Source organism: Lipophrys pholis (genome assembly GCF_963383615.2).
Source record: "Lipophrys pholis genome assembly, chromosome: 17".
Lineage (NCBI taxonomy): Eukaryota > Metazoa > Chordata > Actinopteri > Blenniiformes > Blenniidae > Lipophrys > Lipophrys pholis.
In genome coordinates, this window is record NC_137643.1 from 26,935,688 (window position 1) to 26,963,657 (window position 27,970).

Here is a 27,970-nt window from a genome sequence, read left to right on the forward strand (position 1 = left end):
GGAGAGTGTGAGGAGTGTGTGTGTGTGAGGAGAGTGTGAGGAGTGTTTGAGGAGAGTGTGTGTGAGGAGTGTGTGAGGAGTGTGTGAGGAGCATGTGAGGAGTGTGTGAGGAGTGTGTTTGAGGAGAGTTTGAGAGGAGTGTGTGAGGAGTGTGTGAGGAGTGTATGAGGAGTGTATGAGGGGAGTGTGAGAGGAGTGTGTGTGTGTGTGTGTGTGTGTGTGTGTGTGTGTGTGTGTGTGTGTGTGTGTGTGTGTGTGTGTGTGTGTGTGTGTGTGTGTGTGTGTGAGGAGAGTGTGAGGAGTGTGTGAGGATTGTATGTGAGAAGGTGTGAGGAGTGTGTGTGGAGTGAGTGAGGAGTGTGTGAGGAGTATGTGAGGTGTGTGTGTGAGGAGTGTGTGTGTGAGGAGAGTGTGAGGTGTGTTTGAGGAGAGTGTGTGTGAGGAGCATTTGAGGAGCGTTTGAGGAGTGTATGAGGAGTGTATGAGGGGAGTGTGAGAAGAGTGTGTGAGAGGAGTGTCTGTGAGGAGTTTGTGTGAGGAGTGTGTGTGTGAGGAGTGTGTGTGTGAGGAGTGTGTGAGGATTGTGAGGAGAGCTGATCGCTGCTACAGCAGAGCCATATGTGGAACTGGGTGGGGTGGGGGGAATGGGGGGGTTTAGGAGGGGGTGTGGCTGGAGATATAAAGTTCCCGTCCCGTCCTGACCCATCACAGTTTGTTGTCTCCCCTTCTGGGTCCCTCACTCTCTCACCCTCACTCTCTCACCCTCACTCTCTCACCCTCAGTCAACATGGAGGCCATCAAAAAGAAGATGCTGATGCTGAAGCTGGACAAGGAGAACGCTCTGGACCAGGCGGAGCAGGCGGAGGCCGACAAGAAGGGGGCCGAGGAGAGGAGCAAGCAGGTGGGGGGGGTGGCTGCGGGTAAAGTGGGGAGGTGTTAGCCAATGCTACCTGCTAATGCTACTTCCTAATGCTCCTTCTAATGCTACCTCCCAATATCACCAGCTAATGCTTCTTTTTATTGCTACTTGCTAATACTACCTGCTAATGCTACATGATGAAGCTAATTGCTGATGCTACTTCCTAATGCTACCTCCTAATACCACCAGCTAATGCTACTTCCTATTGCTACTCCCTAATACTACCTGCTAATGCTACACGATGAAGCTAATTGCTGATGCTACTTCCTAATGCTACCTCCTAATACCACCAGCTAATGCTACTTCCTATTGCTACTCCCTAATACTACCTGCTAATGCTACATGATAATGCTAATTGCTGATGCTACTTCCTAATATCACCTGCTAATGCTACATGATAATGGTAATTGCTGATGCTATTTCCTAATATCACCTGCTAATGCTACATGATAATGCTAATTGCTGATGCTACTTCTTAATATCACCTGCTAATGCTACTTGATAATGTTACCTTCTGATGCTTCCTGCTGCTTCTACCTGCTAATGCCAACACCAAGGAGAGATACCTGCATCAAGTTTAAACTTCTTGTCTGCATTATTTTACAGACCCCCCAGCACACACACACACACACACACACACACACACACACACACACACACACACACACACACACACACACACACACACACACACACACACACACACACACACATTTAATCCCTCATTGAAAGAGCAGAAGACATCACAGACAGCTGCTCCCCCCCCTCCCCCCCACTCCCCCCGCCCCCCGGGTGCCTCTCAATCCATAGAGATTAGTCACCTGTTCTTCCATCAGCAGAACAGACAGATATTACAGTTTTGAGGTTGAAACCATGAGATGTGATAGATTGTGTCCTCATGTCTCCTGCTGTGCTCCTGGTTCCTCCAGCAGTGTGTCCTCATGTGTCCTGCTGTCCCCCTGGTTCCTCCAGCAGTGTGTCCTCATGTCTCCTGCTGTCCCCCTGGTTCCTCCAGCATGAAGACGAGCTGCTGCAGATGCAGAAGAAGCTGAAGGGGACGGAGGACGAGCTGGACAAATACTCGGAGGCTCTGAAAGACGCTCAGGAGAAGCTGGAAGTAGCTGATAAGAAGGCAGCAGACGTGAGTCCACACTTCACATCCACCTGTTGCTTTGTTTGCTCTAAAACTTAGGAAGCTTCCTAAAGGCGTTAGTGAAAGGTGTTAGGAGGCTTCCTAAAGGAGTTAAGGAAAGGTGTTAGGAGGCTTCCTAAAGGCGTTAGTAAAGGTGTTTGGAAGCTTCCTAAAGGCGTTAGTAAAGGTGTTTGGAAGCTTCCTAAAGGAGTTAGTGAAAGGTGTTAGGAGGCTTCCTAAAGGAGTTAGTAAAGGTGTTAGGAAGCTTCCTAAAGGAGTTAGTGAAAGGTGTTAGAAGGCTTCCTAAAGGAGTTAGTAAAGGTGTTAGGAAGCTTCCTAAAGGAGTTAGTGAAAGGTGTTAGGAAGCTTCCTAAAGGAGTTAGTGAAAGGTGTTAGGAGACTTCCTCAAGGAGTTAGTGAAAGGAGTTAGGAGGCTTCCTAAAGGAGTTAGGAAAGGTGTTAGGTGTTGAGTGTTTGCGAGAACATCTAGTAGAGGGTCAGAGAGAACGTCAAGTCGATGGTTAGCGAGAACGTCTAGTAGAGGGTTAGCGAGAACGTATAGTAGAGGGCGAGAGAGAACTTGTAGTAGAAGGTCAGAGAGAACGTCTTGTAGAGAGTTAGCCAGAACGTCTCCTGGAGGGTTAGAGAGAACGTCTAGTAGAGGGTCAGAGAGAACGTCTAGTAGAGCGCTAAAGAGAACGTCTAGTAGAGGGTCAGAGAGATTATCTAATAGAGGGTTAGCCAGAACGTCTCCTGGAGGGTTAGAGAGAACGTTTAGTAGAGGGTTGGAGAGAAAATCCAGTAGAGGGTTAGCGAGAACATCCAGTAGAGGGTTAGAAAGAAATTCCAGTAGAGGGTTAGCGAGAACGTCTAGTAGAGTGTTAGCGAGAACATCTAATAGAGGGTTAGTGAGAACGTCAAGCAGAGCGCTAAAGAGAACGTCTAGTAGAGGGTCAGAGAGAACGTCTAGTACAGTGTTAGCGAGAACGTCTAGTAGAGGGTTAGCGAGAACATCTACTAGACGGTGAAAATGAACGTCTAGTAGAGGGTCAGAGAGAACGTGTAGTAGAGGGTTAGACAAAATGGATCGTGGAGGGGTAGAGAGAACGTCTCATAGAGGGTTAGAGAGAACATATAGTAGAGGGTTACACAGAATGGCTAGTAGAGGGTCAGAGAGATTGTCTAGTTGAGGGTTAGAGAGAATGTCTAGAAGAGGGTTAGAGAGAATGTCTCCTGGAGGGCAAGAGAGAACGTCTAGTAGAGGGTCAGAGAGAACGTCTAGTCGATGGATAGAGAGAACGTCTCCTGGAGGGTTTGAGAGAACGTCTAGTCAATGGTTAGAGAGAACGTCTCCTGGAGGGTTAGAGAGAACGTCTAGGAGAGGGTTAGCGAGAACGTCTAGTAGAGTGTTAGCGAGAACATCCAGTAGAGGGTTAGTGAGAATGTCTCGTAGAGGGTCAGAGAGAACGTCTCCTGGAGGGTTAGAGAGAACGTCTAGTAGAGGGTTAGCGAGAACATCCAGTAGAGGGTTAGAAAGAACGTCCAGTAGAGGGTTAGAAAGAACGTCTGGTAGAGGGTTAGAAAGAACGTCTCCTGGAGGGTTAGAGAGAACGTCTAGTAGAGGGTTAGCGAGAACGTCTCCTGGAGGGTTAGAGAGACTGTCTAGTAGAGGGAGAGAGAGAGTGTGTAGTAGAGGGTAAGAGAGAACGTCTAGTAGAGGGTTAGCGAGAACATCCAGTAGAGGGTTAGAGAGTACGTCCAGTAGAGGGTTAGCGAGAACGTCTAGTAGAGGGCGAGAGAGAACGTTTAATTGATGGTTAGAGAGAACGTCTAGCAGAGGGTTAGTGAGAACGTCTAGTAGTGGGCTAAAAAGAACGTCTTGTAGAGGGTCAGAGAGATTGTCTAGTAGAGGGTTAGACAGAACGTGTCCTGGAGGGTTAGCGAGAATGTCTAGTAGAGGGTCAGAGAGAACGTCTAGTAGAGGGTCAGAGAGAACGTCTAGTTGATTGTTAGAGAGAACGTATTGTAGAGGGCTAAAGAGAACGTCTAGTAGAGGGTCAGAGAGAACGTCTAGTCGATTGTTAGAAAGAACGTCTAGTAGAGGGTTAGAGAGAACGTCTCCTGGAGGGTGAGAGAGAATGGCTAGTAGAGGGCTAAAGAGAACGTCTAGTAGAGGGTCAGAGAGAACGTCTAATAGAGGGTGAGAGAGAACATCGAGTAGAGGGCTAAAGAGAACGTCTAGGAGAGGTTTAGCGAGAATGTCTTGTAGAGGGTTAGCCAGAACGTCTCCTGGAGGGTTAGAGAAAACGTCTAGACAAGGGTTTGACAGAGCATGTAGTAGAGGGTCTGAGAGAACATCTGTTAGTGGGTGAGAGAACGTCTTTTAGAGGGTTAGCAAGAACGTCCAGCACAGGGTTAGAGAGAACGTCTCCTGGAGCGTTAGAGAGAATGTTTAGTAGAGAGTTAGAGAGAACATCTAGTTGAGGGTTAGATAGAACATCTAGTAGAGGGTTACACAGAATGGCTAGTAGAGGGTTAGCGAGAATGTCTAGTAGAGGGTTAGAGAGAACGTCTAGTAGAGGGTGAAAAAGAACATCTAGTAGAGGGCTAGAGATAACGTGTAATAGAGGGTTAGACAAAATGGCTAGTAGAGGGTTAGAGAGAACTTCTAGTAGAGGGTCATAGAGAACATCTAGTCGATGGTTAGAGAGAACATCTAGTAGAGGGTTAGCGAGAACATCAAGTAGAGGGTTAGCGAGAACGTCTCGTAGAGGGCTAGAGAGAGAACGTGTAGTAGAGGGTTAGACAAAATGGCTAGTAGAGGGTTAGAGAGAAAATCCAGTAGAGGTTTAGAGAGAACGTCCAATAGAGGGTTAGCGAGAATGTCTAGTAGAGGGTGAAAAAGAACATCTAGTAGAGGGCTAAAGATAACGTGTAATAGAGGGTTAGACAAAATGGCTAGTAGAGGGTTAGAGAAAACTTCTAGGAGAGGGTTAGCGAGAATGTCTTGTAGAGGGTTAGCGAGAACGTCTAGTAGAGGGCGAGAGAGGGCGTCTAATTGATGGTTAGAGAGAACGTCTAGCAGAGGGTTAGCGAGAACGTCTAGTAGAGGGTCAGAGAGATTGGCTAGTAGAGGGTTAGAGAGAACGTCTAGTAGAGGGCTAAAGAGAATGTCTAGTAGAGGGTTAGCGAGAACGTCTAGTAGAGGGCGAGAGAGAACGTCTAATTGATGGTTAGAGAGAACGTCTAGCAGAGGGTTAGCGAGAACGTCTAGTAGAGGGCGAGAGAGAACGTCTAATTGATGGTTAGAGAGAACGTCTAGCAAAGGGTTAGCGAGAACGTCTAGTAGAGGGTCAGAGAGATTGGCTAGTAGAGGGTTAGAGAGAACGTCTAGTAGAGGGCTAAAGAGAATGTCTAGTAGAGGGTTAGCGAGAACGTCTAGTAGAGGGCGAGAGAGAACGTCTAATTGATGGTTAGAGAGAACGTCTAGCAGAGGGTTAGTGAGAACGTCTAGTAGTGGGCTAAAAAGAACGTCTAGTAGAGGGTCAGAGAGATTGTCTAGTAGAGGGTTAGACAGAACGTGTCCTGGAGGGTTAGCGAGAACGTCTAGTAGAGGGTCAGAGAGAATGTCTAGTAGAGGGTCAGAGAGAACGTCTAGTAGAGGGTCAGAGAGAACGTCTAGTTGATTGTTAGAGAGAACGTATTGTAGAGGGCTAAAGAGAACGTCTAGTAGAGGGTCAGAGAGAACGTCTAGTCGATTGTTAGAAAGAACGTCTAGTAGAGGGTTAGAGAGAATGTCTCCTGGAGGGTGAGAGAGAATGGCTAGTAGAGGGCTAAAGAGAACGTGTGGTAGAGGGTCAGAGAGAACGTCTAATAGAGGGTGAGAGAGAACGTCGAGTAGAGGGCTAAAGAGAACGTCTAGGAGAGGTTTAGCGAGAATGTCTTGTAGAGGGTTAGCCAGAACGTCTCCTGGAGGGTTAGAGAAAACGTCTAGACAAGGGTTTGACAGAGCATGTAGTAGAGGGTCTGAGAGAACATCTGTTAGTGGGTGAGAGAACGTCTTTTAGAGGGTTAGCAAGAACGTCCAGCACAGGGTTAGAGAGAACGTCTCCTGGAGCGTTAGAGAGAATGTTTAGTAGAGAGTTAGAGAGAACATCTAGTTGAGGGTTAGATAGAACATCTAGTAGAGGGTTACACAGAATGGCTAGTAGAGGGTTAGCGAGAATGTCTAGTAGAGGGTTAGAGAGAACGTCTAGTAGAGGGTGAAAAAGAACATCTAGTAGAGGGCTAGAGATAACGTGTAATAGAGGGTTAGACAAAATGGCTAGTAGAGGGTTAGAGAGAACTTCTAGTAGAGGGCGAAAGAGAACGTCTAGTAGAGGGTCATAGAGAACATCTAGTCGATGGTTAGAGAGAACATCTAGTAGAGGGTTAGCGAGAACATCAAGTAGAGGGTTAGCGAGAACGTCTCGTAGAGGGCTAGAGAGAGAACGTGTAGTAGAGGGTTAGACAAAATGGCTAGTAGAGGGTTAGAGAGAAAATCCAGTAGAGGTTTAGAGAGTACGTCCAATAGAGGGTTAGCGAGAATGTCTAGTAGAGGGTGAAAAAGAACATCTAGTAGAGGGCTAAAGATAACGTGTAATAGAGGGTTAGACAAAATGGCTAGTAGAGGGTTAGAGAAAACTTCTAGGAGAGGGTTAGCGAGAATGTCTTGTAGAGGGTTAGCGAGAACGTCTAGTAGAGGGCGAGAGAGAGCGTCTAATTGATGGTTAGAGAGAACGTCTAGCAGAGGGTTAGCGAGAACGTCTAGTAGAGGGCGAGAGAGAACGTCTAATTGATGGTTAGAGAGAACGTCTAGCAAAGGGTTAGCGAGAACGTCTAGTAGAGGGTCAGAGAGATTGGCTAGTAGAGGGTTAGAGAGAACGTCTAGTAGAGGGCTAAAGAGAATGTCTAGTAGAGGGTCAGAGAGAACGTCTAGTAGAGGGTCAGAGAGAACGTCTAGTCGATTGTTAAAGAGAACGTCTAGTAGAGGGTCAGAGAGATTGTCTAGTAAAGAGTTAGAGAGAACGTCTCCTGGAGGGTTAGAGAGAATGTCTAGTAGAGGGTTAGAGAGATTGTCTCGTAGAGGGCTAGAGAGAATGTCTAGTCGATTGTTAGAGAGAACGTATTGTAGAGGGCTAAAGAGAACGTCTAGTAGAGGGTCAGAGAGAATGTCTAGTCGATTGTTAGAAAGAACGTCTAGTAGAGGGTTAGGGAGGGGTTAGGGTCTCCTGGAGGGTGAGAGAGAATGGCTAGTAGAGGGCTAAAGAGAACGTCTAGTAGAGGGTCAGAGAGAACGTCTAATAGAGGGTGAGAGAACGTCGAGTCGAGGGCTAAAGAGAATGTCTCGGAGAGGTTTAGCGAGAATGTCTTGTAGAGGGTTAGCCAGAACGTCTCCTGGAGGGTTAGAGAAAACGTCTAGACAAGGGTTTGACAAAGCATGTAGTAGAGGGTCTGAGAGAACATCTGTTAGTGGGTGAGAGAACGTCTTTTAGAGGGTTAGCAAGAACGTCCAGTACAGGGTTAGAGAGAACGTCTCCTGGAGCGAACGCCTAGTATAGGGTTAGATAGAACATCTAGTAGAGGGTTATACAGAATGGCTAGTAGAGGGTTAGCGAGAATGTCTAGTAGAGCGTTAGAGAGAACGTCTTGTAGAGAGTTAGAGAGAAATTCTTGTAGAGTTAGAGAGAACGTCTTGTAGAGAGTTAGAGAGAACGTCTAGTAGAGCGTTAGAGAGAACGTCTTGTAGAGTTAGAGAGAACGTCTTGTAGAGAGTTAGAGAGAACGTCTTGTAGAGAGTTAGAGAGAACGTCTAGTAGAGCGTTAGAGAGAACGTCTTGTAGAGAGTTAGAGAGAACGTCTTGTAGAGAGTTAGAGAGAACGTCTAGTAGAGAGTTAGAGAGAACGTCTTGTAGAGAGTTAGAGAGAACGTCTTGTAGAGAGTTAGAGAGAACGTCTAGTAGAGAGTTAGAGAGAACGTCTTGTAGAGAGTTAGAGAGAACGTCTTGTAGAGAGTTAGAGAGAACGTCTAGTAGAGCGTTAGAGAGAACGTCTTGTAGAGTTAGAGAGAACGTCTTGTAGAGAGTAAGAGAGAACGTCTAGTAGAGCGTTAGAGAGAACGTCTTGTAGAGAGTTAGAGAGAACAGCTTGTAGAGCGTTAGAGAGAACGTCTTGTAGAGAGTTAGAGAGAACAGCTTGTAGAGAGTTAGAGAGAACAGCTTGTAGAGAGTTAGAGAGAACTTCTGTAATGTGCTTTAAAAACTCTGTGACTCACAAATGAAGAAGAAACTTTTTCACCAGGCGACACTGTGCTACATGCTAAAAGCTAATCTCCAGAGTCCTACAGGCACAATGATGAATGGTAAATAACAGAAGTTGCAGCGACTGTTTCCTGCAGCGACTGTTTCCTGCAGCGACTGTTTTCCTACAGCGACTGTTTCCTGCAGCGACTGTTTCCTGTAGTGAGTGTTTCCTGCAGCGACTGTTTCCTACAGCGACTGTTTCCTGTAGTGAGTGTTTCCTGCAGCGACTGTTTCCTACAGCGACTGTTTCCTGCAGTGAGTGTTTCCTGCAGCGACTGTTTCCTACAGCGACTGTTTCCTGCAGTGAGTGTTTCCTGCAGCGACTGTTTCCTACAGCGACTGTTTCCTGCAGCGACTGTTTCCTACAGCGACTGTTTCCTACAGCGACTGTTTCCTGCAGTGAGTGACTGTTTCCTGCAGTGACTGTTTCCTACAGCTACTGTTTCCTACAGCGACTGTTTCCTGCAGTGACTGTTTCCTGAAGCGACTGTTTCCTGCAGTGACTGTTTCATGCAGTGACTATTTCCTGCAGTGAGTGTTTCCTGCAGTGACTGTTTCCTGCAGCGACTGTTTCCTGCAGTGAGTGACTGTCTCCTGCAGCGACTGTTTCCTGCAGCGACTGTTTCCTGCATGGACTGTTTCCTACAGCGACTGTTTCCTGAAGTGAGTGACTGTTTCCTGCAGCAACTGTTTCCTGCAGCGACTGTTTCCTGAAGTGAGTGACTGTTTCCTGCAGCAACTGTTTCCTACAGCGACTGTTTCCTGCAGCTACTGTTTCCTGCAGTGAATGACTGTTTCCTGCAGCGACTGTTTCCTGCAGTGAGTGACTGTTTCCTGCAGCAACTGTTTCCTGCAGCGACTGTTTCCTGCAGTGACTGTTTCCTGCAGTGAGTGTTTCCTGTAGTGAGTGTTTCTTGCAGTGACTGTTTCCTGCAGTGAGTTTTTCCTGCAGTGACTGTTTCCTGCAGTGACTGTTTCCTGCAGCTACTGTTTCCTACAGTGAGTGACCGTTTCTTGCATCTACTGTTTCCTGCAGTGACTGTTTCCTGCAGTGACTCTTTCCTGCAGTGACTGTTTCCTGCAGTGAGTGACCATTTCCTGCAGCTACTGTTTCCTACAGTGAGTGACCGTTTCCTGCAGCTACTGTTTCCTACAGTGACTGTTTCCTGCAGTGACTCTTTCCTGCAGTGACTCTTTCCTGCAGTGAGTGATTGTTTCCTTCAGTGACTGTTTCCTGCAACTACTGTTATCCTACAGTGAGTGACTGTTTCCTGCAATGACTCTTTCCTGCAGTGACTTTTTCCTGCAGTGAGTGACTGTTTCCTGCAGTGAGTGACTGTTTCCTGCAGTGACTCTTTCCTGCAGTGACTGTTTCCTGCAGTGACTCTTTCCTGCAGTGACTCACTGTTTCCATCAGTGACTCAGCGTGTTTCCTGACAGGCGGAAGCAGAGGTGGCGTCCCTGAACCGTCGCATCCAGCTGGTGGAGGAGGAGCTGGATCGAGCTCAGGAGCGTCTGGCGACGGCGCTGCAGAAGCTGGAGGAGGCAGAGAAGGCGGCGGACGAGAGTGAGAGGTGACAACGATTTTTCCTTCCCACAACAACCCAATCACTTAACGATTCACAGGAATCACTCAACGATTCACTCAACGATTCACTCAACGATTCACTCAACGATTCACACCGAAACGATTCACACAAAAAAATTCACACAATGATTCAAACAAGAACAATTTACACCACAACAATTTACACAATGATTCACACCAAAACGATTCAAACGGGACAGAAGTCAGAACAACACAAGATGCTGGAATCCACCTCCCCCCACCCATCATCCAGAGCAGCAGGCGTCTGTTGAAGCAGAGAACCTGAGCAGCTCTGTCTGCTCTCCCTGACATCCAGCCTCCGGCTGCAGAGGCTGAAGCCTCAACAAGCTCTGCAGGCTGGAGAATGTTTCTACTGGTGAAATGATCAACAACCAGGCTCCATGTGAGGGTGAACTGGAGTACGACTCTGGATCAGACTCTGGGTCTGTGTGTGAAAGTAACAGGAATACAGATGATCTCTATTTCCTAGAAGATATTAACAACTTCCTGGATATAACTTACAAGAAGTCTGTTAAAATCAGCGAATACTTTAGTGACACAGACAAATTCATCAAATCTGTAGACATCCTGAGAAGATGGTAGGGTTAGGGTAGATAGGACCCGATAGGACCTGATAGGACCCGGTAGGACCCGGTAGGACCCGATAGGACCCGGTAGGACCCAATAGGACCCGATAGGACCCGACCTGCTGGATGGAAAAAACACATCACGACACTAAGAAAGATTAAAAATGACAGACCTGCCAGAAAAGTCAAGAAAATAAAATGATCATGTTTCACTTGGTGTTTTCCTCTTTACTGTTCTCTGCTCTTGTCCTACTGTCTGATCCTCGGTTCTCATCTCTCCATGCAGAACCTAAAAGTAGGATCTTTAAACATCAATGGTGGAAGGGACAGACAGAAAAGACATTTAATATCTGAAGTCACGACTCAGAAAAGGGTAGATGTGCTCTTCTTCCAGGAGACACACACGGTTCCATCAGACGAGGCAGATTGGGGTCTATGGTGGGGAGGATCATACTCTTTCAGCCATGGCACCAGTTTCACTGCATGGGGCTCTGTTCTGGTTCCACCGTCTGCTCACACTACTGAAGTGGTGAAGGGAGGGGTTCTAGTGGTCAGGGTGGAACTACAGAGCTCTGTGTTTGGTTCTGTTAACATCTCCGCCCCTAATCAAGGTCCAGAAAGAGAAACTTCTTTAATCTGCTGGAGAACGAACTGGTTCATTGTCGTCATGAGCAAAGAATCATTGGTGGAGATTTTAACTGCACACTGGATTTTACCATGGACAGGACAGGTGAGGAGCCTCACCACAGTCTTCTCATCACACACCTGGATCAGTCCAGACAGTACACCTGGGTGAGGGCAGGTAACACCTGGGTGAATCTGGACAGAGGAAGCAGATGACCTGCCTGAAGCTTCAAGGAGGCAGACTGACCACGAGTCCTGAAGCTTCCAGGGTGACCACGAGTCCTGAAGCTTCCAGGGTGACCAAGAGTCCTGAAGCTTCCAGGGTGACCACTGGTCCTGAAGCTTCCAGGGTGACCACGAGTCCTGAAGCTTCCAGGGTGACCAAGAGTCCTGAAGCTTCCAGGGTGACCACTGGTCCTGAAGATTCCAGGGTGACCACTAGTCCTGAAGCTTCCAGGGTGACCACGAGTCCTGAAGCTTCCAGGGTGACCACGAGTCCTGAAGATTCCAGGGTGACCCAGAGTCCTGAAGCTTCCAGGGTGACCCAGAGTCCTGAAGCTTCCAGGGTGACCATGAGTCTTGAAGATTCCAGGGTGACCACGAGTCCTGAAGCTTCGAGGAGTCAAACTGACCACGAGTCCTGAAGCTTCCAGGGTTACCAAGAGTCCTGAAGCTTCCAGGAGTCAAACTGACCACGAATCCTGAAGCTTCCAGGAGTCAAACTGACCACGAGTCCTGAAGATTCCAGGGTGACCACGAGTCCTGAAGATTCCAGGGTGACCCAGAGTCCTGAAGCTTCCAGGGTGACCACGAGTCTTGAAGATTCCAGGGTGACCACGAGTCCTGAAGCTTCCAGGAGTCAAACTGACCACGAGTCCTGAAGCTTCCAGGGTTACCAAGAGTCCTGAAGCTTCCAGGAGTCAAACTGACCACGAGTCCTGAAGCTTCCAGGAGTCAAACTGACCATGTGTCCTGAAGCTTCCAGGAGGCAGAGTGACCACGAGACCTGAAGCTTCCAGGAGGCAGAGTGACCAAGAGTCCTGAAGCTTCCAGGGTGACCACGAGTCCTGAAGCTTCCAGGAGGCAGAGTGACCACGAGTCCTGAAGCTTCCAGGAGGCAGACTGACCACGAGTCCTGAAGCTTCCAGGAGGCAGACTGACCACAAGTCCTGAAGCTTCCAGGGTGACCAAGAGTCCTGAAGCTTCCAGGAGTCAAACTGACCACGAGCCCTGAAGCTTCCAGGAGGCAGAGTGACCGGTGTAGATGAGGAGCCATGCAGTGGACTTCTACACTGACCTCTTCAGAGCTGAGCAGTGCAGCATGGAGTGTCGGGGGCACCTTCTAGAGGGGCTTCCTCAGCTCAGCCTGGAGGAAAAGGCTGGCATGGACAGTGAGCTGACTCTGGAGGAGCTGACAGTTGTCCTCAGCCAGTTGTCATCAGGCCGGGCTCCTGGGATCGATGGTCTCTCTGCTGACCTTCTGAAGCACTTCTGGAACATTCTTGGTCCTGATCTCCATGCTGTCCTGATGTCCATGCTGTCCTGATGTCCATGCTGTCCTGATGGACTGTTGCAGAGCAGGCTCTCTTCCTGTTTCCTGTCGACAGGCTGTACTTTCCCTCCTGCCCAAGAAGGGAGACCTGGCCTTACTAAAGAACTGGAGGCCGGTGGCCCTGCTCTGTACGGACTACAAAGTGCTCTCCAGAGCTCTTTCTAACAGACTCAAGAACATTCTGGAGATGATTGTGCATATGGACCAAACATACTGTGTACCTGACAGAACTATTCTGGACAATCTTTTCCTCCTGCGAGATGTTTTTGATGTTTGTTTGTCTGACAACACGGTTAATGTTGGGATTGTGTGTTTGGATCAGGAGAAGGCCTTCGACAGGGTGGATCACTCATATTTGTTTTCTACACTCAGGGCTTTTGGTTTTGGTGATGGTTTTCTGTCATGGATTACCTTATTGTATAGTGATGCACAAGTATTGGTGAAAACAGGGGTGGGTCTGAGTCGGCCGGTCCCTGTGCAACGGGGGATAAGGCAAGGCTGTCCTATCTCAGGACAACTTTACAGTTTGGCTATTGAGCCCTTACTGTGCAGGTTGAGGGAACGACTCGGTGGCCTCTCTTTACCTGGTCCTCGAACCTTGACCTAAATTTAACTGTTTCTGCGTATGCAGATGATGTCACCATCTTCATAAAGAATCAGGAGGATGTACATTGCTTGCAGGACGCCCTGTCTTTATATGAAAAAGCTTCTTCTGCACGGGTGAAATGGGGGAAAAGCGAAGGCTTGTTGCTGGGACGGTGGAGGGAACAAGCAGTACCCACTCTGCCTGGGGGGCTTCAGTGGGGGAGGGAGGGCTTTAAAATGCTTGGAGTGTTTTTGGGTACGGAGGGCTTTCAAGCTAAGAACTGGGAGGGTGTTAAGGAAAAAGTGTGTGCACGGCTGTCCAAATGGAAATGGCTGCTACCCCAGTTGTCCTATAGGGGGAGAGTCCTGGTTGCCAATAACTTGGTCGCCTCGGCTCTTTGGCACAAGTTCAATGTCCTGACACCACCAAGGACTCTGGTAGAGGACATTCAGAGGGACATGGGGGATTTCTTCTGCTCTGGAAAACACTGGATTCGTGCTGCAGCGCTCTATTTGCCGGTGGCTGAAGGGGGACAGGGGCTGATTGACATCCGGTCCAGAATGGCCTCTTTCAGACTGCAGGCTGGAGAAAGACTGTTGGACACCTGGTCCAGGTTGGACTGATACAGATGGACTGCTGCTGAGGAGAGCCGGGCGCCTGGGCTAGGACAAACAGCTCTTCCTCCTGCAGGACGATGAGACAGACCACAGGGGTTTGACTCCGTTCTACAGCTCCGTGCTGCAGGCGTGGTGGACTTTAAAGAGAGAGGGGACTCCAGTGGAACGTCCTGGTATGTGGGTGTTTGAGGAACCCTTGTTATTCAATGACTTTCTGAAGACTCAGACGTTGCAATCTGCCAGCCTGCAAACAAACCTCAGAGAAGCTGGCTGCACCAAGCTGGGTCACCTGATGAAGATGACTGCAACGTCCATGGACACTCTGAGAACGAGGAGCAACATCACCTCTACCAGGCTCCTCAGCAGAGTGGTGGGAGACCTGAGAAGGAAGAGCAACATCACCTCTACCAGGCTCCTCAGCAGAGTGGTGGAAGACCTGAGAAGGAGGAGCAACATCACCTCTACCAGGCTCCTCAGCAGAGTGGTGGAAGACCTGAGAACGAGGAGCAACATCACCTCTACCAGGCTCCTCAGCAGAGTGGTGGAAGAAGTCTGCACTGCTCTACCACATCCCCTCAGATTGTTTGCAAAGAGCAGCAGTCTGTACGATCAATGGGATGAAGGAGGTGATTACAGCTTCCCTTCTCTGCTCATCACCCCAGCAGTGGGGGAGGGGCAGGAGGGAGGAGATCATCCCCCAGCAGTGGGGGGGGGGGGATCTGTCTTTTGCATTCCCTCATCTGGACACTTTCAGGGATGCAGGGAGACAACTCTTGTCCCACCTCGGTGTGAAGGTTCTCAACCTACGGTCTCTGGCGGGGTTGAAGGAGTCGAGGTGGTCTGAGCTTCTTGGCACGGACGCTTCCTCGAAAGGCAGCTGGAGGTCTCTGTACTAGCTGGTGGTCTCTGTACCAGCTGGACATCTCTGTACCAGCTGGAGCTCCCTGTACTAGCTGGTGGTCTCTGTACCAGCTGGACATCTCTGTACCAGCTGGAGCTCCCTGTACTAGCTGGTGGTCTCTGTACCAGCTGGACGTCTCTGTACCAGCTGGAGGTCTCTGTACCAGCTGGAGGTCTCTGTACTAGCTGGTGGTCTCTGTACCAGCTGGACATCTCTGTACCAGCTGGAGCTCCCTGTACTAGCTGGTGGTCTCTGTACCAGCTGGACGTCTCTGTACCAGCTGGAGCTCCCTGTACTAGCTGGAGGTCCCTGTACTACAGTGGAGAGTCGTAAATGGTGCGATAGCAACCACCAGGTACGGTGCACACCTGGATCCAGGGGTGGGGGAGGAGACACAATGTCCCCGACTGTCAGCACTGGGTGGAGAGGCTTTTCCTCTCAGTTTGTTTAGATTTGGTCCAAAATACTGTGCAAAGAAGAAAAGTGTTCAAACGATGGTGAACTTCCTGTCTGCCACTGCTCAGTTGTCCATTTGGCTGACCTGTAAGAACAAGACAAGGTGTGGGCAGGGTGGAGGTGGTCCCGGTTCTGCAGGGTCTGCTGGAGGCCAGACTGAGGGTGGAACACACTAATTACAGGACGAGGGACAATGTGATGCTTTTCAGGAGATTTGGGCTGTTGGGGGGTTTGTGCTCGGTGGGGGGCCATGGTTTATGGTTGTTTGTTCTTGTTTATTGTTGTTTATTGTTGTTTATTGTTTATTAGGATCCCCATTCGCTCCCACAAACTGGTTGCTGGTCTTCCTGGGGTCCAATGATAAAAAACAACAACATTAAAAACGGCATAAAACACATTACAGTAATAATAATAATACAAGTAATAACAACAACAAATGTTTCGTGGTACAAAGCAGTTAATGATTACATTTGATACAGAAGTTCTTTTATCTTCCTTTAATAAAAGAATGTATTTTTAGTGTCTCTGATATTAAAAGGACGTGAGTTCCAGGCCTCTGCTCCTCTTCTTTTTGTGCCGAGGGACGTCCACGTCCCCTGATGACACTTGGCCAGTCAAATAATTGTGACAGAAACCCTTGAATCTTAGCTTATTGTAAAAGTATCTGGGCTTCCGTCTGTCCAAACTTTATGCATAAACATCAGAAGACTCACTTGTAGTTTTGTGTCCACCATTAGCCGAGACATCTCTGGAACATTAGTATGAAACGGACAGTGGACACAACTGGAGCTGCTCTGTTCTGAGCCATCTGAAGTTTCCTGCGTCTGTGTAGCGTTGGACCACAGTACTGGACAGTAATGAAGGTGAGACAACACAATACTTTGAAGAACAGGGGTTGGACAATAAGCAGGACATGTCTGAGCCATAGCAGTACCTCTGTCCATCATGCCAACAGTGTGATCGATCTGATCGGACCGGGAGATTGACTGGTCAGTCTCATACCCAGCAGCTTGACTTGAGAGACCTGCTCTACTGCGCCCTCTAGTGGAAGATGAAGAGCATTGGTACCTGGCTGAACACACCTTATTGAATACAGTGCTTTTAGTTCAGGATGTGTTCAGCACTAGTTTATTCATTTGCTCCACTTCACTGCCAGGTCTCACTCCTCCTCTAGAGTGCTGCTCTATTCACATATTGTTGCTGAAGAAGAATACAGCGTGATGTCATCAGTACAGTATACATCACAATACTGGCCTTCATCACTGAGAGTGAAAATCCTTTAAGAATATAGAAAATAAAAGTACTCATTCAGCTCCCTTGAGGCAGACCACATGATGTCATTTTAGTATTCAACAAACTGCCGTGAATGCCCATCTATACACATGCTGAGCACTTGTCAGGAGTTTGTTTTCATTTAAATACTTTGGTTCATAATTTGGTTAAAAACGATTTGTTCTAATAATTTACTGAGTATAGGGAGTAAATTAATGTGTCTGCGACTAGAACCAGTAAATGGCAGATTTCCATCCTGAGGTAGAGGATAAGATAAGATATCCTTTATTTATCTTATCTTTGGAAACAATAAGGTCTGGAAATGTTCCGCTGATGATTGAACGATTAACCATTATAACCAATTGGTTCTGTAACCATGTTACTGCAACTTTAATTATTTGTCCGTCCCGGTTGTCAACGCCATGAGAAGTATCCTCCCAGATACCCTTTAACAGTCTGATCATACACTGTCTGATCATCCACAGTCTGATCATCCACTGTCTGAGAGTAAAATCCATGTCCTGTCCTGCAGGAAGTCACTGAGGGTTCAGTCGAGTCCATCTGAGATCTCAAACCAGGAACTTTGTTGGTAAAGAAACATTGAACTAGTTAGTGACCTCTGCTGGCCTGGTGAGAAACCTCCACTTCCACAACCCTTGGGCTTGACTTATTCCTTTGCACTTCAGTACATTAAGTGTTTTCCACAGTCATCGGCAGAATCACAGATTTTTTGCTGAAAGTAATTTTTCTTTTTTATCATGGTTCATTTTGGACACATGGTTCCTTCATTTCTGATAAAAGTCCCGGTGCTCCTGATTCCCTGGTCTCTGAGCATTATCCTCAGCCTTATCCTCTGGAGCATTAAAGATCTTAGTTCATTATCCACACGAGGAGCGCTGTCCCTCCCGACTCTTCTCCTCTGGAGGAACAGCAGCTGCACTGTCCCTCCTGACTCTTCTCTTCTGGAGGAAGAGCAGCTGCACTGTTCCTCCTGACTCTTCTCCTCTGGAGGAAGAGCAGCTGCACTGTTCCTCCTGACTCTTCTCCTCTGGAGAAAGAGCAGCTGCACTGTTCCTCCTGACTCTTCTCCTCTGGAGTGGTGCATGCTGGTTCACTACTTCCAGTAGTTTACCCATAAACACTTTTAAAGTTATATTTACGTCATGTTGGTCACAAACATCCGCCCATTGCAGATTGTTAAAGTCTGTTAAAAAGGAATCTGGATTAAATCTTTGAAAGGAGCTCCTTGGTATGATCCTCGCCCCTGATTTAGGAATGTTAGTTTTCCTTGATACTGCGATCAGGTTCTGATCACTACAGCCCACAGCCCTGGATACAGCTTGTGAACAGAGTTCAGGTACACTAGTGAATATGAGATCTAGCAGGTGGATGTCTTCACACCATTTTCACTGAGAGACACTCTTGTATCTCAACAATCTGAGATCGATGACAAATACTGGTCATAACAGACATGTTGTTATACAACGGGCCATCTTTAGAAAACCAATCCACATTAAAGTCGCCTCAAGTAAACGCGTCTTTGTTTTCATCACAGGCCCTCAAGGTTTTTACATAATTCATCCAAATAACCTGCGTTAGAACCTGGAGGCCTGGAACAGGAACCGACCAGCTGGCTGAATGAATCTGTACCCAGAGTACTTCATCGTCGAAGTTCATGAGATGCTCTCTTACCATAGTGGTGTTGGGCTGAAGGTTCCACTGAACTCCCCCAGAGGAGAGACACTGGGGACAATGAACAGGACATAACACAGCAGGGAAGAGGCCAAAGACCCCAGGAAGTCTCCACCCCCCAGGTTGGCAACCAATGGTAATGGTCGAACCCGACCCGGAAACCACAGGGGTCCAAAATTCAAGCTTGGTGAGACTCCTTTCCTACCAACTGTCCCCTGCTTCTCATCCCAGCCACCAGGAGGGACACACGTCTCTGCTGCCTCGGGACGGTAAAGAGAGCACCAAGTAGGTCCAAGGGACAGAACCAACGCCAGCCCGCTGGACGAGCAGGACACAGTTTGGACTACTTCTCTTTCCTTTTTTTGGGGGATTCTGGGGACTCGAGACAGCGTCTTCTGTCCCCCCTTCAGCTGCCTCGCTGTCCACTCCTGCAGCTGAAGCCAGCCCTTTGAATTCAGACCCAGTAACAACCAGTTACCGCAGCCTCACAGAACCAACAGCACCACGGACGGTGCTGTCCAACACGGCCCCGCGGACGGTGCTGTCCAACACGGCCCCGCGGACGGTGCTGTTAAGCAAATTAATAATTTTTCCTTAATAAATTATTTTTGATAATTTATTAACTTAAGTAATTACTCAATTACTTTAGGAGTTGTTAATGAGTAAATGACCGTTTACTTCCATTAATAATTTCAATTTTTTATAAATTACTTCCAGTGATTTATTACTTTCAGTAATCTATTACTTACAGTAATTTAATGCTAATAACCAACCATAAATCCCAATATCTTTCATCCCTCCATCCGTCTCTCCATCCATCCATCCATCTTCTCTGTTCCCGGGTGGTGGTGGTGTCAGTCTGAGCACCGTCACCCAGATCACATTGCACCATTAAGAACCTTCCTGCAGGTGGAGAGCCCACAGGAAGGTGGAGAGCCCACAGGAAGGTGGAGAGCCCACAGGAAGGTGGCGCCCGCCGTGGGACATGAACCCTCTACCTTGAGACTGAGAGTCTCCTGCTCTACCTACTGAGCTGGACGGGGGCGTTGGCAATATCGTCTTGAATATAAAGTACAACACCTCCTCCATATCTGTTTCTGTCTTTTTTCTACAAGTTCTATCCACTGACAGTTACAAGTGAATCATCCAACCTGTCCTCTAAATGTCTTTCAGACAGTGTCTAGGTGTGAACACCACTTGTTAGACACATTCTATTCATTTCCTCTACTTGATTCCTGAGACTGCAGATATTTTAGTGGGCTAAAGACAGACTTTTCTCTGAGGGCCTCAAAGTAAGTCCGATTCGTTATTAGGACTTCTGTCCATAAATCAAAAATAATAGTAGTCCAGATAAAAGACAGACATTATAACTCATCACGGCACATTTGAAAGATTGAAGTGTCTTTTGTTTGAGTTCCTCTTGGCCGGACAGTAAGTTGATCATACCTCCATGTGTCTCTGTCTCCTCTGTCTCCTCTGTCTCCTCTGTCTCTTGCAGCTTTGAGCTTGGACCACAGTTCCTTCCGTCTCTGTAACACCGTCCCTGAGAAGTCTTCATTTAGGAAAATTTTGGTCCCCTTCAGTTTTCTGGCTGAAGAAAGGATCTGTTGTTTGTCCTTCAGGCGTAAGAGGCGAACCGCCACTCGTCTCGGTCTTCCACCTTCTTCATGCTGTCCCAGTCTTTAAACACGCTCAATTCCAATACAGATTGGGAACTTTTAGCTCCAAATCCTTCCAGATTTCACCCTTTTCATCCGTCATGTCTTCAATGAGGACGTTCTTCCTCTTATATTGATTCTCCATGTGGTCCAGTTTTGTCAACATGTCCTCCACGTCATGTCTGCAGCCAGCGAGACTTTTATCAATAGATTTCACTTTGGCCTCCATTCCGTGTCAATTCCAGGCTTGTCTTCAGCTGCTGCACATCTCCGGGGACACCATCCAGTCTCCTGTCTGTCCCCCATAACCACTCCTATTAATCATTTAAATTCTCCTCTTGTTCAGACAGCATTGTCTCTGCTGATGCAGCATTTGAGTGAGGACAGACATGGTGACAAGGGACTCGTCCTCACATGTAGCAGCGTTTTTAGGAGGCGTCTTACCCAGATGCACAGATCGTATGGAGACTAGAAATACTAGCAATTGGGTTGAAGATAGTAGTTTCACCTTTCTTTAGTCAAGGCCTTGCAGGCCTGGAATTCTTATGCCACAGTCCTGGTCTGGCTGTCCTGAGGTCCACAAAAAGACAAGTTGGCCAGAGGCACCTGATGGAAAAAAGTACCCCACTTCAGTAGTTTATAGCAGGATTAAGGTGATATCTGAAGTATTCCGACCAGCTCGTCACTGAAAGACAAAGAACGGCGGTCATCTTGATGCAATCAGTGATGATGTGAATATTAATTATTCACCAAAGAAACTCAGAGTTTGATTGAAGGATTTAATAAAGGGACTTTAAAACCAAACCTCTCCACCCTACTCCACTCCGCACTACTCCACCCCACTCCACTCAACTCCACTCCACCCCACCCTGCTCCACCCTACTCCACTCAACTCCACTCGGACCCACTCCGCCCCACCCTGCCCTACTCCACTCCACTCTATTCCACTCTGCACAACTCCACCCCACCCCACCCTACTCCACTCCACTCCACTCGGACCCACTCCGCCCCACCCTGCCCTACTCCACTCCACTCTATTCCACTCTGCACTACTCCACCCCACTCCACCCTAACCCACTCAACTCCGCCCGACCCCACTCTACTCCACTCCACTCCACTCCACCCCACCCTACTCCACTCCACTCTACTCCACTCTGCACTACTCCACCCCACTCCACCCTAACCCACTCAACTCCACCCTACTCCACTCCGCCCCACCCTACTCCACTCCACCCTGCCCTATTCCACTCCACTCAACTCCACCCCACCCCACCCTACTCCACTCCACCCCGCCCTACTCCACTCCACTTGGACCCACTCCACCCTACTCCACTCCACTCCACTCAACTCCACTGCGCCCTACTCCACCCCACCCCACCCCACTCTGGCCTACTCCACCCCACTCCACCCCACTCGGCCCTACTCCACTCCACTCAACTCCGCCCCACCCCACCCTACTCCACTCGGCCCTACCCCGTCCTGCCCCGTCCTGCCCTGCCACATACTGCAGTGGGACTGAGGCTCAAGGAGCAGAACCAGCAGAGTTTGAGTTGAGTCGCTTCCTGTCTAAGCGGCGGTCCAGTAAGACCAGCGTCTGTGTGCAGAGGCATGAAGGTGATCGAGAACCGAGCTCTGAAGGACGAGGAGAAGATGGAGCTGCAGGAGATCCAGCTGAAGGAGGCCAAGCACATTGCTGAGGACTCCGACCGCAAGTACGAAGAGGTGAGTGAGTGCTCAGACTCTCTTTTCATCCGGGGAGGGGGGAGGGGGGGGGGGTCTCCCCCAGGAGGGGGGTTCTCAGACTGACTCCCCTCTGCTCCACCAGGTTGCTCGGAAGCTTGTGATCGTTGAAGGAGAGTTGGAGCGGACGGAGGAGAGGGCGGAGCTTGCTGAGGCGTGAGTGCAACACACACACACACACACACACACACACACACACACAGACAGACAGACTTGCTGATATTTAATTTTACACAAAGTTCACCTCAGTCTATCTTGTGGTTCTGCTGGGTTCTCTGTCTTCCAGGAAATGTGCCGAGCTGGAGGACGAGCTGAAGAACGTCACCAACAACCTAAAGTCTCTGGAGGCCCAGGCCGAGAAGGTACGGCGGTGGTCCTGGTCCTGGAGGTCCTGCTCCTGGAGGACCTGGTCCTAGAGGTCCTGGTCCTAGAGGTGCTGCTCCTGGAGGACCTGGTCCTAGAGGTGCTGCTCCTGGAGGACCTGGTCCTAGAGGTCCTGCTCCTGGAGGACCAGGTCCTAGAGGTGCTGCTCCTGGAGGACCTGGTCCTAGAGGTCCTGCTCCTGGAGGACCAGGTCCTAGAGGTCCTGCTCCTGGAGGACCAGGTCCTAGAGGTGCTGCTCCTGGAGGACCTGGTCCTAGAGGTCCTGCTCCTGGAGGACCAGGTCCTAGAGGAGCAGCAGGAGTTCCAGAGGATGACTTCTAAAAAACTGCTGGAGCTGTGGAGTCAGAGTGTCTCGGGAGAGTCAGAGTGACATTCAGTGTGATAATCTTCTGTATGTTGATGATGAAAGTGAACTTCCTGTCATTGTGCTCCTGAACTTCCTGTCATTGTGCTCCTGAACTTCCTGTCAGTGTGCTTCTGAACTTCCTGTCATGCTCCTGAACTTCCTGTCATGCTCCTGAACTTCCTGTCATGCTAATGAACTTCCTTTCACTCGTCCACAGTATTCCCAGAAGGAGGACAAGTATGAGGAGGAGATCAAGATCCTGACGGACAAGCTGAAAGAGGTGAGTTCTCTGAGTCTCGACAGAGTCTCGACAGAGTCTCTACAGAGTCACTACAGTCTCTACAGACTCTCTACAGAGTCAATACAGAGTCTCTACAAAGTCTCTGGCGTCACTAGAGACGCTCTACAGAGTCACTAGAGAGTCTCTACAGAGTCTCTACAGAGTCACTAGAGAGTCACTACAGAGTCTCTACAGAGTCACTACAGTCTCTACAGACTCTCTACAGAGTCACTACAGAGTCTCTAGAGAGTCTCTACAAAGTCTCTGGAGTCACTAGAGACGCTCTACAGAGTCACTAGAGAGTCTCTACAGAGTCTCTACAGACTCACTACAGAGTCTCTACACAGTCTCAACAGAGTCACTACTGAGTCTCTAAAGAGTTTCTACAGAGTCACTGGAGTCTCAACATAGTCACTAGAGTCTCTGGAGTCACTACAGTCTCTACAGAGTCCCTAAAGACTCTCTACAGAGTCTCTACAGAGTCACTGCATAGTATCCACAGAGTAACTACAGAGTCTCAACAGAGTCTCTACAGAGTCTCAACATAGTCACCAGAGTCTCTGGAGTCACTACAGTCTCTACAGAGTCCCTAAAGACTCTCTACAGAGTCTCTACAGAGTCACTGCATAGTATCCACAGAGTAACTACAGAGTCTCAACAGAGTCACTACAGAGTCACTAGAGTCTCTACAGAGTAACTACAGAGTCTCAACAGAGTCTCTACAGAGTAACTACAGAGTCACTAGAGAGGCTCTACAGAGTCTCTACAAAGTTAATTCAGAGAATCTGATGCTCTGCCTCATTTGTTGTACTTCCCACATCATGAATTCATGTGTTCATCTGGAATGTTTGTTCATGTGAGGCTGAAACTCGAGCGGAGTTTGCTGAGAGATCTGTGGCCAAACTGGAGAAGACCATTGACGATCTGGAAGGTAAACATCTGTGAGAGGGTGAATGTGACTGTAAACAGGTTGTTAGTAACTGTGAGAGGGTGAATGTGACTGTAAAATAGGCTCGTGAGGGTGAGAGGGTGAATGTGACTGTAAACTCTGATCACACTGTGGAAATGCTGCAACATAGTTTTTCTGTTGATGTGGATCACTACTGAGCCTGTGTGTGTGTGTGTGTGTGTGTGTGTGTGTGTGTGTGTGTGTGTGTGTGTGTGTGTGTGTGTGTGTGTGTGTGTGTGTGTGTGTGTGTGTGTGTGTGTGTGTGTGTGTGTGTGTGTGTGTGTGTGTGTGTGTGTGTGTGTGTGTGTGTGTAGATGAACTTTATGCTCAGAAGCTGAAGTACAAAGCGATCAGTGAAGAGCTGGACCACGCACTCAATGACATGACGTCTATGTAAGTATTGAGGACTCACTCACTCACTCACTCACTCACTCACTCACTCACTCACTCACTCACTCACTCACTCACTCACTCACTCACTCACTCACTCACTCACTCACTCACTCACTCACTCACTCACTCACTCAGTGATGTCAGTAGTGATGTCAGTGGTGATGTCAGTAGTGATGTCAGTCGTGATGTCAGTAGTGATGTCAGTAGTGATGTCAGTAGTGATGTCAGTGGTGATGTCAGTGGTGATGTCAGTAGTGATGTCAGTAGTGATGTCAGTGGTGATGTCAGTAGTGATGTCAGTGGTGATGTCAGTGGTGATGTTAGTGGTGATGTCAGTAGTGATGTCAGTAGTGATGTCAGTAGTGATGTCAGTGGTGATGTCAGTGGTGATGTCAGTAGTGATGTCAGTAGTGATGTCAGTGGTGATGTCAGTAGTGATGTCAGTAGTGATGTCAGTAGTGATGTCAGTAGACGTTTTGACAGCTGATGAACTGAAATTCTCCTGCTTTTTCTCTTTCAGCTGAACTGTGTGAAAAACTGCTGCGGCCAACTCTCTCTCACTCACACACACACACACACACACACACACACACACACACACACACACACACACACACACACACACACACACACACACACACACACACACACACACACACACACACACACACTGCTGTTCTGTTTTCAGTTCTCTCTCTCTCTCTCTCTCTCTCTGTCTCTCTCTCTCTCTCTCTCTCTCTATCTCTGTCTCTCTCTCTCTCTCTCTATGTCTCTCTCTCTCTCTCTCTATCTCTGTCTCTCTCTCTCTCTCTCTCTATCTCTGTCTCTCTCTCTCTCTCTGTCTCTCTCTCTCTCTCTGTCTCTCTCTCTCTCTCTCTCTCTCTCTCTCTCTCTCTCTCTCTCTCTCTCTCACACAGTGTCTCGTAGTGTCTCAGTAAAGCTTCAGCTCCTCCGTCTGCATCCTCGTTTTTTCACATTTTCAATGAAAGAAAATCCAACAAGGTGAACATCATGAGGTGGAGTCAGTCCTGATCTCTCCACCCTCATGAGGTGGAGTCAGTCCTTATCTCTCCACCCTCATGAGGTGGTGTCAGTCCTGATCTCTCCACCCTCATGAGGTGGAGTCAGTCCTGATCTCTCCACCCTCATGAGGTGGAGTCAGTCCTTATCTCTCCACCCTCATGAGGTGGTGTCAGTCCTGATCTCTCCACCCTCATGAGGTGGAGTCAGTCCTGATCTCTCCACCCTAATGAGGAGGAGTCAGTCCTGATGTTTCCACCCTCATGAGATGGAGTCAGTCCTGATTGCCCCACCCTCATCAGGTGGTGTCAGTCCTGATCGCTCCACCCTCATGAGGTTGAGTCAGTGCTGATCGCTCCATCTTCATGAGGTGGAATCAGTCCTGATTGCTCCACCCTCATCAAGTGGAGTAAGTCCTGATCTCTCCACCCTTATGAGGTGGAGTCAGTCCTGATCACTCCACCCTCAATGAGGTGGAGTCAGTCCGATCGCTCCATCTTCATGAGGTGGAGTCAGTCCTGACCGCTCCACCCTCATCAGGTGGAGTCAGTGCAGATCTCTCCACCCTCATGAGATGGAGTCAGTCCTGATGTTTCCACCCTCGTGAGGTGGAGTCAGTCCTGTCGCTCCATCTTCATGAGGTGGAGTCAGTCCTGACTGCTCCACCCTCATCAGGTGGAGTCAGTCCTGATCGCTCCACCCTTATGAGGTGGAGTCAGTCCTGATATCATCTATAAACCATTCTAAGGGTTCCTACTAAAAGCTGAAAATGTTTGTGCGCCAAAACAAATTGAATCGGTAAAACTGTGTGTACCACCAGAGGACCAAATCAGAGCTGGCCGGGGGCGGGTCACATGGGCGGGGGCGGGTCACATGGGCGGGGGCGGGTCACATGGCCATGTTCTTTAAACCCAAATAATAAAGCTCATTATAACATCATTTTACAACATACACCTGCCCAGCTTCAGCACCACGAAGAGCAACTCTGTCGTTTTGGAACCTGTCGGCGCTCCGGGACGCCGGAGCTGGTCCCGAGCTGGTCCGAGCCCCGAGGCCCGTCCTGGCATCGTCCACCATCTCTGCCTCCATGTGGAAGTTGCAGCCGTCACAACCGGCGGAGCGACACCAGCACGGCCCGGCGACGTTCTCCCTGGAGGAACCAACACGGACCTTCAGCTGCATAGTGGCGGTTAGAAACGTCAAGTGTTTGCATGATCTGAGCTCCTCTGGGCCCAGGACGGAGTCGGGGGAGGGGTCCGGCTCCCCCAGGTCTCCCAGGTCCCCACCCCCAACCGAGCCGAGTAGGGGGGGTGTCGCCCTCCCAGCCCCTCCCGAAGCTCAGCCCCTGGTGCGTACGCACATCTGCACACACTTTCCTTTTCTAGAACCGGTCCACCTGGAAGGTGACCGTTCAGGCCCCGCCCTCAAAACGCCCACTTTCTACCATAAATGGTCAACGCTAAGGCCTCGTTAATATTTCTGCATCTCAATCCAATCCTGGAAGAAAAGACGAAGAAAAGGAATTTTACTGAGAGAGAAATAGTGATGGAGGAGGTGGAGGTCAGGAGAAGATCTAATCTGGTGTCACACTAGTGGAATCACTAATAAAAGAAAAACAAGTGATCGGCAGCTCGTCATCACTGATGGAAATAGAGAGAGTCACAGAGAGATCAGTGACTGTAGAGGTGGAGGAGAAGAGTCTGATCTGAAGGTGGAGGTCAGAGGAGAGTGACATCATGGAGGAGAGTGACAATAAATATAAATATAATATATATAAATATTTGAACAGGGACGGTGAAAAGGTTCAGTGGACTTTATGTTTTATCCTCAGTCACTGGAGGTGGAGGAGGAGGGTGGCGGAAGAGGGTGGAGGAGGAAGGTGGAGGTGATTGACTGTGGAGGAGGAGGGTGGCAGAGGAGGGTGGAGGTGGAGGAGGAGGTGATGGAGGAGGAGGCAGAGGAGGAGGGTGGAGGAGGTGGTGGAGGAAGAGCACATGACCATACCAGAGCCTCCACACTGCAGCTTTACACACGACTGTCACCTCACTGTTTATATAGTGACTCTGAAATTAGACTGATTGTTACTCACTTTGTCACAATTGATAATCAATCAGTTCTGTCCTCTGGATCATTGATAATCAATCAGTTCTGTCCTCTGGATCATTGATAATCAATCAGTTGTGAATCATTTAAAGATGAAAGTATCCCAGATGATCATCAAGCTGCTGATTCAGCAGGAACATTCCACTAAAGAACCATTGATCATGTGGATCAATAAGTCTGATATTTAAAGATATTAAATGTATGAGATGAATCTGGTTCAATTCATCACTTCACTATCTGGTTCAATTCACCACTTCACTATCTGGTTAAATTCACCACCATCTGGTTCAATTCACCACTTCACCATCTGGTTTAATTCACATCATCAGGTTCAATTCACCACTTCACCATCTGGTCCAATTCACCACTTCACCCTCTGGATCATGTCACCACTTCACTATCTGGTTCATTTCATCTGGTTTAATTCACCACTTCACCATCTGGTCCAATTCACCACTTCACCATCTGGTCCAATTCACCACTTCACCCTCTGGATCATGTCACCACTTCACTATCTGGTTCATTTCATTTGGTTCAATTAACCACCATCTGGTTCAATTCACCACTTCACCATCTGGCTCAAATAACCACCATCAGGTTCAATTCACCACTTCACCATCTGGTTCAATTCATCACTTCACCATCCGGTTCAATTCACCACTTCCCTATCTGGTTCAATTCACCACCACCAGGTTCAATTCACCACTTCACCATCTGGTCCAATTCACCACTTCACCCTCTGGATCATGTCACCACTTCACTATCTGGTTCATTTCATTTGGTTCAATTAACCACCATCTGGTTCAATTCACCACTTCACCATCTGGCTC

The 27,970-nt window shown here is 48.6% G+C and overlaps 1 protein-coding gene across 1 annotated transcript; it reads left to right on the forward strand.

The window, feature by feature from the left end:
- Positions 1-705: 705 nt before the first annotated feature.
- Positions 706-24,976, forward strand: LOC308122821 (tropomyosin alpha-1 chain-like). Its single transcript, XM_080484929.1, has 10 exons — positions 706-901; positions 1,935-2,060; positions 9,833-9,966; positions 21,530-21,647; positions 21,751-21,821; positions 21,952-22,027; positions 22,613-22,675; positions 23,537-23,606; positions 23,939-24,017; positions 24,538-24,976. The coding sequence occupies exons 1-10, from the start codon at positions 788-790 to the stop codon at positions 24,539-24,541; spliced, it is 855 nt and encodes a 284-aa protein (XP_080341055.1). The 5' UTR covers positions 706-787; the 3' UTR covers positions 24,542-24,976.
- Positions 24,977-27,970: the final 2,994 nt, after the last annotated feature.